At 49.2% G+C, this 11,561-nt stretch overlaps 1 protein-coding gene across 4 annotated transcripts in view; it reads right to left on the bottom strand.

Annotated features, from left to right (window-relative positions):
- Positions 1-11,561, bottom strand: part of Rptor (regulatory associated protein of MTOR complex 1) — a 350,353-nt gene that overhangs the window by 56,319 nt on the left and 282,473 nt on the right. For all 4 annotated transcript variants that reach the window (XM_059272251.1, XM_059272252.1, XM_059272253.1 and 1 more), the window contains 3 exons: positions 9,512-9,577; positions 9,025-9,216; positions 5,125-5,265 (listed from right to left, as the gene is read on the bottom strand). In XM_059272251.1, the coding sequence (XP_059128234.1) occupies positions 5,125-5,265; positions 9,025-9,216; positions 9,512-9,577 (399 nt within the window). The remainder of the gene's footprint in view (positions 1-5,124; positions 5,266-9,024; positions 9,217-9,511; positions 9,578-11,561) is intronic.

Raw genomic sequence — 11,561 nt, 5'->3', positions numbered from 1 at the left:
AGACATCATTGTACTCTACATTGTTGAACCCTTCTACTCTGCGCAAATGGGCACATTCCAATTCTACTAGACTTCTCAGTAGGACCCTGGTCTCCACACCCATGGCAGTAGTTCTGACACTTTCTACCAGTTTGAGTTTGAGCCAAACACATGGCCGAAGAAGGTGGGCAGCTGGGAGCTGCTCTGTGGATCTACCTAACTCCATATAAATAAAGTATCTGGACAGTGGGCGCCCCAGGAAAACGTCCCACAGGGACACTCTGGTCACAATCTACATCCCTTTACAGGCCCTGCCAGGCATGGTAGAGTGGTTGACCACCTTCAGCTTGCTCATTTTTGCACTTCATGGACAGGTTGAAGTTCAGAGTAACCTGGGAAGTGTCTAGGAATTTGCTGACTTTTAAATTCTGCAAAACCATCTCATTAAAGACTCAGCAAACTAAAACTTACCTTGCTATTGTCATCAGCTCAACAAGAAGTGTGATTCTCTCTTCTAAAAGGTCATTTCATTTTTAATTAGGAGTTTGTTTGCTTGAGCTATGTGTACATTAGTGTGGGTGAGAGGGGCAGAGGTGTTGGATTCCCCTGGAACTAGAGCTGTAGGCAACTGTGAACCACCTGATGTGGGTTCTGGGAACCAAACTCAGGTCCTCTGCAAGAGCAGCAAATGCTCTTAACCTCTGAGACATCTTTCCAGCAAACCCCCCTCCGCCCCCACATACACTGAAGAGATCCCCTGTCTTTGCTTCCAAGTGCTGGGATTAAAGTCATATGCCGCCATGCCTGGCTTATTCTACTATTAATGTAGGACAGGGATGACCTTTCTTTTCCTGAGTGTGTGGTGTACACGTGTATTTGTATGTATGTGGAACTGAAGGCTAGAGGCTGACATCAAATGTCTTTTTTTTTGTTTTTTGTTTTTTTTCTTTGCGGAGCTGAGGATTGAACCCAGGGCCTTAGCAAGTGCTTTACCACTGAGCTAAATCCCCAACCCCCAGATGTCTTTCTTGTTCACTTTCTTTCCACCTTATATAGTCAGGTAGAGCCGGTATGGCTAGCTTGCTCCCAGGATCCTCTGTTCTCATCTGCAGAATACAGACCACCATGCCCACACAGCACTTACATGTATGCTGGGGACCCAAACTCTGGTCTTCAAGATTACACTAAGATCTTTACCAGCTGAGCCACCTTGACAGCCCAAGAGGTAATTTTTTTACACCAAGTGTGTACCATCTTATGAACCACTGACCCTGACCCTTCTTTCTCTCATTCTCCTGGGCTGCTGAGCCAGTAGCTCCTTCCAAACTGGGATATGCTTATGGCTATAATCACAGCCACAGCCACACCGTCAGGCCCAAAGCTGGGAGACACCATGGAGCCCCATAACAAAGAACACGGTGTGAGAAGAGGGAGGCCAGTTCTGGGCTCCATACCAGCACCCTCAGTGGCTCCACGGTGCTTGTTCTAGCTAGCTTGTTCCCATGTGTGTCCCTTAGAGCACTATGTACCAGAAGATACATATCTGACCCGATATCTATTTATTCTCTGTGTGTGTACATGTTCATGTGTGTGCACACGCATGTGGAAGCCAAAGGCTGATGTTGGGTATCTTTCTCTATCATTCTCCACTTTATTTGAAACAGTCTGTCACTGAACCTGGAGCTTCCTGATTGGCTAGACTGCCTACATCCCTTCCAGTACTGAGATTATGGGTGCTCACTGCCATACTGGCTTTTTATGTGGGTGTTGGGGATTTAAATTCAGGTCCTCATGTATGTGCAGCAAGTGTTCTTACTCACTGAGCTGTCATCCTGCCCGACGTGTTTTTGTTCTTAAGATTTATTTATGCATTTATTTATTTATGACTGCACCCAGAAGAGGGCATCAGATCCCATTACAGTTGGCTGTGAGCCACCATGTGGGTGCTGGGAACCAAACCCAGGTCCTCTGGAAGAGCAGCCAGTGCTCTTGACCTGTGATTCTTAGCTGGTACCTCGGCATTGCTGGTTGTGCCTCTTCACCAAAGCCTTCTCTTTTCTCTAACTTGTTCCATTCCCACATCTCACTATGTCAACATATCTACTTGGCCTATGAGTGGCTGAGTCTCCTATTAGGATGCAGGTTCCCATGGGGAAGTCACCTAAGGGCCCAAAGTAGAACCCAACACTCAAGGAAGCCCGAGAAGGAGCTGTTACTGCAGGTCTGCAGGAGCTCAAGCCCGAGAAGGAGCTGTTACTGCAGGTTTGCAGGAGCTCAAGCCCGAGAAGGAGCTGTTACTGCAGGTTTGCAGGAGCTCAAGCCCAAGAAGGAGCTGTTACTGCAGGTTTGCAGGAGCTCAAGCCCAAGAAGGAGCTGTTACTGCAGGTTTGCAGGAGCTCAAGCCCAAGAAGGAGCTGTTACTGCAGGTTTGCAGGAGCTCAAGCCCAAGAAGGAGCTGTTACTGCAGGTCTGCAGGAGCTCAAGCCCGAGAAGGAGCTGTTACTGCAGGTCTGCAGGAGCTCAAGCGCTTTCAGCGAAGGCAGCTCTGACACACAAGACTAAGTGCCCCCCCCCCCCCGCGCCCCCCCCTTCCCCGGCCTTCCTCCTTTTTTTTTAAATTTATTTTTTATTTTTTTTTAATGCCGAATGCTGTTTATTGAAGGAGGGAGGAGGTCTTAAATACAGGCTTACAGCACAATGGGAGAACCCCGGAGGGCAGAAGTTCGCTACTGATGTTTTACAATCCTGCATCTAAGCTGTTAACGCCCATTATGCAGGATACACAGACAAGGAACTTCCCTTAAGCATTCAGGAGGGTAGAACCCGGCAGGGAATCAGCATAGGGAGGATATCAAGGTCAAGGTCAGCAAGCAAGGCAACAGTTACCCAAAACGGGGGCCAGGACCCTACAGGTCCCCCTTTTACTAATAAATGAGCTTCTGACTTAGGTTGCGTGGGACGTCAGCAGGTCACCTTACCCGTCATGGAGACGCCTGCCCACCCGGCCTTCCTCTTGCTGCCTGACCCTGAGCATGCCATGCCCCAGTGACCCTCAGCCTGTGAACCAGCTCCTCCTGCAGTTCCCTGGTTCCCTGGTTCTTGTTATACACTCTCCACTACCTGGGTACAAGATGCCCCTTGGGGACTCAGTCCCCACCACAAGGCAGGGTCCAGCCCTGTGACATGCTCGAGGACTCCCAGCCACCCTCTGAAGCAGTTTCCACTCAAAGGTGGCTTCTCTGCATGCTCAGCCAGACTATACAGATGGGCTGTCATCAACCTCTATACCCGGAGTCTAGGACAAGGCAGAGCTTGCAAGCCAAGCTCAGAAATGGATAAACGGGTGCAGAGAGGAACACTTCCTTTCCTATGCTCCCCACCTGGGAACATCTGCTAACTCCTGTGATATTCTCAGAGCCTGACACAGTATTCTGTCTCTAGGAGATGGGATAGTATGCACACTTGCAGGCTACTGAGCATCATACAGTCCACAATGATGAAGTGAGGCACACTGGAACCTTCTGGAATCCTCCAAGGGACATCAAGGAAGCACAGCAGCAGCAGACACAGGGCACACTCCTGTGGTGTCAGAACCACCCTTCTCCTGACATTTCAGCTACCATCCTTTCTGTTTAAAAATTATTTTTGGAAAGGAGAAGGCTGTCTAGACTTTGGAAAGAATCTTAACAGACAACTGAGAAAAAGAAAGAAAACACTGTTTGCTTTTGTCAGCTGTATCTACTTGGGAGGACTGAACGGGAAGAACTGCGGACAGGTTGAAGGAAGCAGGTCCAGAGAGGGTGTTGACCAGGACAGAAAAGCAACAGAGGAACCGATGACAAGGGACCCCACAGACTTCAGTAAACTATTTTTTTATTTTATTTTATTATTTTTTTTAAAACATAGGGTCTTACTATGTAGCCTTGGCTGGCCTGGAACTCATTATGTAGACTACATTGGCCTCAAATGAGATCTGCCTGCCTCTGCCTCTCAAGTGCTGGGATTAGAGATGTGTGCCACCACACCGGGTTTCTCACTATACATTTTAAAGATCTCATAAGGAGACTAGGGCATGGGAGTGACTTGGGTCAGTTTCAGAAGGGCCCAGAGATGGATGTGCCCCCTGCATTTTGAGACTGCTAAAGCAACAGTGTTCAGATCATGTCACTCTCAAGCTAGCCATGCAGCTGCTCTTCAGAAAGATAATCCATGGCCAACCTCCCAGGAGTCCATCATCAAGGGGAGCCAAACACTGCTGCTCAGAAATACTGAGGAGGGGCTGGAGAGATGGCTCAGCAGTTACAAGCACTGGCTGTTCTTCTAGAGGATCCAATTCCCAGCACCCAGATGACAGTTCACAACTGTCTGTATCTCTAGTTCCAAGGGTTCCAACACCCTCACACAGACACACATGCAGGCAGAACACCAATGCGTATAAAAAAAAAAAAAAAAAAAAAAAAGCCGGGCAGCGGTGGTGCACATCTTTAATCCTAGTACTTGGGAGGCACAGGCAGGTGGATCTCTGAGTTTGAGGCCAGCCTTGTCTACAGAGTGAGTTCTAGGACATCCAGGGCTACATAGAGAAATCCGGTCTCAAACAACAACAACAACAACAAAAAAAAAAAAAAAAAAAAAAAAAAGAAATGCTGAGCAAGAAGCCCAGTGGCTCTCCGTGACAGCACAGGCAGTTTGCTTGACTGTCCATCTCATATCTATTTATGCTTTAGGAGCAGCTTCCATGTTCACCAGGTCCATCAGGAAACCAGAGCGTTTCCCTCAAAGGCTCTTGTTGGCTGGGGAGGATGTGGAACATCTTTTTATGGAGTATGAACCTTTGGGAACAAAGGAGTAAGGCTCTGCTGTAGGCAAGTGAGAGTGGAAGGAGGGGACACACTGCACAGATGGGTCGCTGTTGTTTAGAGAGGTGGTGCCATGTGCCTAGGTGGGCAGAGGCTGCTGGGTTAACACCGTGGCAGACCTGGTCAGCTCAGCGCCTTCAGGTGAACAGACACGAGCAACAGACACTCTGAAAAGAGTTGGGCAGACATTTAAGACCAAATAACGCACATAGGAGGGATGTGAGGCCCTCTGGGCTGGCTCAGCTCGTAGGCCTCTGCTTCCGATACTGAGCTGGCACCCACATACCTTTCGGACCATAGGACTCCCGTCATTGATCAGCTGGGCCAGCATCATGGCCACATTGTGGTCGATGGTAGTAGAGTGGTCGGTCCTCTCGGCAGAGTTTCCCACAAAGGTGCCAAGGGCAAACACAGCTGCACATCGGACCTGCAGGGCAGGAGACAGGCAATCAGAGTCACACCCACGGCTGGCGTGTCTGCCATCTGCATTCTGCCCAGGCTGTCTGCAAGTTAATTCAATTCAGTTCACAGAAGTTCAGCTCAATTCAATTTCACAAACACTTACTGTACGATGCTCCAGGCCCAGAGCTACACTGGTATTGATAAGCAGAAAGGGTGTGTGTGGGAAGTCCAGGAGCCAAAGGCAGAGGCAGCATAGCCCCAGTTCAGGGATGACCAGGCTGTGGAGGAGGGAACAGTTTCTTCTACAGTCTGTAGACTGGCTTGTACAGTGGACTTTGATTACAGAGTTGAAGGAGACAAAGGTGTTCTGGAGAAGACTGGCCCAGAGCTGATCTGGGGGAAGGTGGACTGGACTAAGCCATGGAGGGGAGGCTGTGGCAAGTGGAGAAGGTGTGGCTCGTTCTGAGACAGAAGCTAAATGGAAACCAGAAAGGATAAAGTCCTAGGGTACAGTGGCAGTGACAAAAACAGTACTGGGCTGGCCATGGTACCCAGGGGCCTCAGCTCAGCTTAGCCCCAAGGCCATGTGACCTTGGGAAAAGTAGCTAACATTGGAGAGCCAGTGTCCTCCTCTCTATGATGAGCAACGTGAAGCACCCTGCACAGGGCTGGAGAAGACAATGTGCAACAATCCTGGACGACCCACAAGTGAGAGATGGCTGTGGAGCAGTCAGTGATGTGAACCAGTGAGTAAGGTCAGAGGCCGGCCAGAAAGTGCAGGCTGATTCAGAGTAGGAAGGCATGTGGCTCCCAGGCCCCACCCAGGCTGTGAGCCACTGCCATCCAGACAGCCACACACAGGGCTCCAGAGATAGGCATGGCTGCTTTAAGCTTGTGTACCCTAAACTCCTTCAGTCTGCATTATGACTCACCCAGATGGCGGCTGAGTCTCAGAGGAACCAAGCCTCGAGGACAGAGAAAAGCAAGCTCATCTTCCAGTTAGGAAAAACTCACTGGACTATTTCAATGCAGACTTGTGTGGACATGAAGAACTGCCTTGTGTCTTCCGGCCTGGTGATACTGTTTGTTCAAAGGTTTCTCATGGATGCCTGTCAGAAGTTATGACGGTGCTGGGTGGCTGGAGGTGGTGTTGGTGGCTCACATGGTCAATGCTGCTCTCTGTGACTGCATTCCTAGGGCTGTCCCCAAAAGAACCATATTCTTTTGCTGGGATATCCAGATGTGGAGTTCCCTTGGCAGGGCAAGTGGCTGTCTCTAGTGGGTAGATGAGGCAGAATTTGGGCCTGAGTGGGTAACACATCTTAAAGACACAGAATGGGGCCTCCTGCTACAGTATGGGTGCCCTCCCTGGACAATTTCAAGATTTCTTGGCAAGTTCATTTTAGGCTTTTCTGCAAAGAAATATTCTGCCTCTTGGGGTAACTACAGAGATTGAGACCTAACTTTCTCAGGGCTCTCCAAGGCCACAAGAGGGCCTGAGACAAGAAAGATGGGCATTGACTTGTCCCTGGCATGTTTGGGGACAGATGGCACTGATTTCTCAAGAATTTAGCCAAAATCTGACGTGATATATACTCAGGCTATTCAGAATCGCCCTTTAAGCTATAGCCAGGACTGTACTGTCCACCTAGTGGACAATCCCTCATGGCTGCTTGGACCCTTGGCTTATTAACAAATAGACAGTGATCATTTCTAAAATGATAGCAGGGTCCCCTACTCCCACTGAGACTCAAACACTCTATAACTGGGTCTCCCCGCTACAAAAGACAGTTTGTCCCCTGTGTGTGAAGTGTTCTAGTGACCCGGAATGATGTCTGAGCCTCCAATGTCCTACCCTCCCAGAATGAAGAAAGTACCTAGGCCTGCCACAGACAACAACACACACCTGTGCTTTCAGGCCAGAAACACACAGGACACGGGAGGCAACATGCCACATGCATCAGCAACTCAGGGAAAAGAACCAGATGCTCAGCTCTGTAATTAGCAGGAGGCAAGCCAGAGGGAAGTTCTAGATCAGACACACCTCACCCCAAAGACTTCCCCCACCACCACTTGCTGCCTTTAGCCACCTTCTCCTCGCCACTCCGCATGCCATCAGAGCCTCATTGCTTCCTTCTCTCTCCACTTTCTTAGCTGAGAAGCCAAGGCCCTGACAAGGCCCCCAGAGTTCCAAGCAATCCTTCTGATGGCACAGCTGCCTGCTGTGGGTGTCTCTTCTCCTTCAGCAGAGTGAAGCCCCCAGCACGGTCCATACTCTCTATTCGTGTCGCTGGGCTAGTCATATCAAAACTAGAAATGGGTACAGCAGAAGTATCCAAGAGTCTCAAGCCACTCTGTGGGATGGTCCATGTCCACTGTGGTCTCCCTGATGTGTGACAGAAGTGAGTGGACTGCAATGATCTCACAGCTGTGTGCTGGAAGACAACAGCATGTTTGGCTCACGGGCAGATGGATTAACAAGCAGTTGCATTCAGCCTTCCCTTGAAGACTCTGCCTGGTTTTCCACTCACTGATTGTGAAGCCTTGTTCAGAGTGATAAAACCTGGGTGTGCACCCAGCCTGTTCCAAAGGCAGGAGACATAATGAGCTCAATTTGTTCTGAGCTGGCAACATCCTTCTAAACAACGCTCATGCTTTAGGGCTGCACTTGCTCCTCCCATCTCAGATACTGCTCTCCATATTCAGGGGCACAGTACTATTTTTTTTTTTTTTTTTTTTTTTTTAAAGATTTATTTATTTATTAATGTATACAGTGTAATGTCTGTCTGTAAGTCTGCAGGCCAGAAGAGGGCACCAGATCTCATTACAGATGGTTATGGGCCACTATGTGGTTGCTGGGAATTGAACTCAGGACCTCTGGAAGAGCAGCCAGTACTCTTAACCTCTGAGCCATCTCTCCAGCCCCACAGTACTATTTTTATAGTTTCTGTTGTGTTTGAGCCTACAGATGACTTGAGCTGAGCGGTTCCCAGGGGCCCAGCTGACCCCAGGTGAGGAATAGCTGTGCTCCCGACTACCTCTTGATTACCTCAGATACTGGTGACTGTGGGTCTGGGAGGCTCAGAACAACTCGTGGCCATCTCTGTTAGCTCCATGGGCCTGCCTCTGCTGGCCTTGACCTCCCCATCCTTATCCCAGCTTTTCTGCTCCTTACTATCTCAAAATCATGTTCTCTGGGACCCTTATAGGCTCTAAGCTGACTCAGCAGGCGAGGAGGTAGGTGGGTGCTCCCTGGGGTTAGAGTCCATCTCTCCCCCAGGTTGCCAGAACACACTGGACACGGGACTGGCAGCAAATGGCCTTGTCCTAAAGGGAAAAGGCAGTGCCCAACCCCTTCTTTAGCCTGCACCAAACCATGAGGCACAAGGCCCTGACTAGTATGTCTGTCCGTCCGTCCGTCCGTCCGTCCGTCTCTGTGTCGAGTGATAACCTGGCCCTGGTCCATGGGATGTACAGTACAGGATGATTCAAGTTTGTTTCTTAGAGCTAGCTGAGGCTGTGGCAGCTTGCAGCTGCCCCACTGCATACAGAGCTGGCTTAGTATGAGTGACAAGTCAAATGTGTGACTTTGTAGCAAGATCTCTGGGGATCTGTGCATAGCCCTGAAGATTCTGAATGCACAGTTATGTTTGAGTATGGGCAGGCTTCTGCACACTGGTCCTGCATGACCTCTTTACAAACAGAACCCTGGTGGGACTACTGGTGTAGAGCACCTATCATCCTCTGACCCAACATGGAAGCTACTTTTCCAAGGATAGCTCACCTCAGGGATGGGGTCGGAGAGGAGGCTGTAGAGCTTCTCGTGGGCGCTGTCTCTTACCCCACACCACCTCGCAGAGTCGAAATTCTGCCAGATCCTTCCTAGGCAAATGGCCACCCACTGGCGCAGCAAGGGGTGTGGGTCACTGAGCTGCTCCAGGCAGATGGCAATCAAGTTCCCCTGCAGGCAGGCTTCCTGGACACAGAACACAGGTAAGTGGTCCTCTGCCCTTGTAACCCAGGGCTGGGGCAGTCTGACACTAGACTGTCTCATTGTAAATCCTGCCAATTCAGATTTGTCCTGCAATGGTAAGCTAAAGGGCAGGTTGGCCCTCTAGGGAGAGTACCCTTAACACTGTCTACTGCTGGGATCTGAAGGCTCCCTCTGCAAATGTGGCCTCAGCTGCACTCCTGCCCTAGAATACATTTGAGACAAGTCACTCTTCTGTCATTCCTGGAGCTTAGGTGGCTGGAGCTGCTGTGATACTTACTTGCCCTGTTGTGTAGCTGTTGACGATTACAGCAAGAATGAAGGCTGTCATGGTCCTATGTTCAGCCTGGAAAACAAAAATGCACCCTGGCTGTGCACCCTCACGGTAAACTCACCTTTCCTGCAAGCACTGAGCACCTTCTGTCTCAGCGCTTGCCTAGCATGTGATGACAGCAGTGTGTACTGGCCTTTGTGCTGAGGCATTCTTAAAGGTCTACAAGCACAGACTGGCTTCTCCCTTGGATGCTAATGCCACAGAACATACTCAGGTTGCTCCGCTGTCCTCTGTCATGGCAGATAAAGTGGTTGGTGGTACCAATGGTCTGAAAGGCCCAACATGCTTCCCCTTTGTGCAGTTCTCTGTAAGACTGTGTTCTCTAGTCAAGCACAATGGTAGTAAGATGCATGTAGCACTCTTTTGTTTTGTTTTGTTTTTGTAGACCAGGCTGGCCTTGAACTCACAGAGCTCTGCCTGCCTCTGCCTCCCGAGTGTTGGGATTAAAGGCATGTACCACCACAGCTGGATGAATGTAGCAATCTTTGCTTCAATTTTGGTCTTCTACTGGATAGATCAATTTTCATTTGAGTTTCCTCTTCTCTGTGTCTGGAAATCCAACAGTCCATTATGATTTCTTCATGGTGTCTCACCTTTCCACATGCACATCAAGAGCCTAATCCTGTATTCCTCTGGGATTGCTGCCAGGTTCTTGGGAGTTTCTTCAACCCAGTATCGCTTCTTACCTGGAACCTCTAATTAACAGTTATCTATCTTTACACTACCAGTGTCTGGCCATTGCCCTTGTTTCTGTGGCTTTCCTATGGCAATGTCTCCCGAGTTCACAGTAACAGAGACCAGGTCACTATCTTCCAGCATCATTCTTTGTCATAAAATGTCTGCACTTCCCCCTTCTGCAGAGCAGTATAACTCAGCAGGGAACTGTATCCAGCAATTGCTGGAAGGGCCAACACCATCCTTTGCCATCACTGCCATGAGCCACCAATGCAGCTGCCGTCTGCCTGTTCTGGGTTCTGGTTGCTTTGGGGATTTTCTTTATGCTTCTGGTACTTGTTACTTTGACTGTGCTGTGTCTGTGTGAATTTATTTAATTGTTCCAGGGTTCACTGTGCATTTCTTTCTCCAGTTCTCCCAGTTCCAGCCACTGTCTGTTCAGATGCTGCCCTCCTCTGCTTCCCCTGCAGTGCTCTGGAGTGACGTCAGCAGAAGTGGCCACCCTCACCCACGCCCCAATTTCATGCCTTTGCTTTCTTCTCAGGCGGTGCCTCCACTGCTCTCTCCCTGGCTGTGTCTGCCCTATGACCATCACCTCCCGTGTTTACTCGGGGGATGGTGGGGTGGGGCTGCTCTTCTTCCATCGTGCTCTCTCAAGACCTGTCTACTTAAGGGTAGTCAAAGTGGACTGTTTTCTTGTAGCAGCAGAAAGCTGTTTCTGAGAAAATGAAGTGGCTGACAGGCATGGTTAAACCAAACTGCCTTATCCAGCCGTCCTCAACATCCTGACTGCATGGTCTCAGACCCTTTTCCGGGAGTTCTCACCTCTGTGCTGGGCTTAGTTAAAACAAACAAACAGCCAGAGGAAGAATTTACATATAAAAGTTCTTCATATAGGCACCACCTCAGAGTGCAAATATGCTGCTGTACTTAAATATTCTTGTCAAGTAAGCCCTATGAAAGAGTGACTGAGGATGGCTGTTCTGTCTACATTACTATGCTTAGCAGCAGGAGGGAGGGAGAGATTCAAAAAACTGGTAATAAAATATTATGAGAAAACTACTGTATATCCTATTCATGCTATCTAATTTTTATTTTTTTTAATTTTTTTAAGGTTTTTTTGAGACAGGGCTTCTCTGTGTAGTTTTGGTGCCTGTCCTGGATCTCACTCTGTAGACCAGGCTGGCCTCAAACTCAGAGATCCACCTGACTCTGCCTCCCAAGTGCTGGGATTAAAGGCACGTGCCACCGCCACCTGGCTAATTTTTAAAACAATGTAATAAAAAATTATATATGAAATTCAAACTTTCAAACAATGTCT

Source organism: Peromyscus eremicus, chromosome 8a (genome assembly GCF_949786415.1).
Source record: "Peromyscus eremicus chromosome 8a, PerEre_H2_v1, whole genome shotgun sequence".
In the NCBI taxonomy this organism is placed as follows: domain Eukaryota; kingdom Metazoa; phylum Chordata; class Mammalia; order Rodentia; family Cricetidae; genus Peromyscus; species Peromyscus eremicus.
Note: the sequence above shows the minus strand (reverse complement) of the source record. Positions and strands in the feature narration are given on the sequence as shown.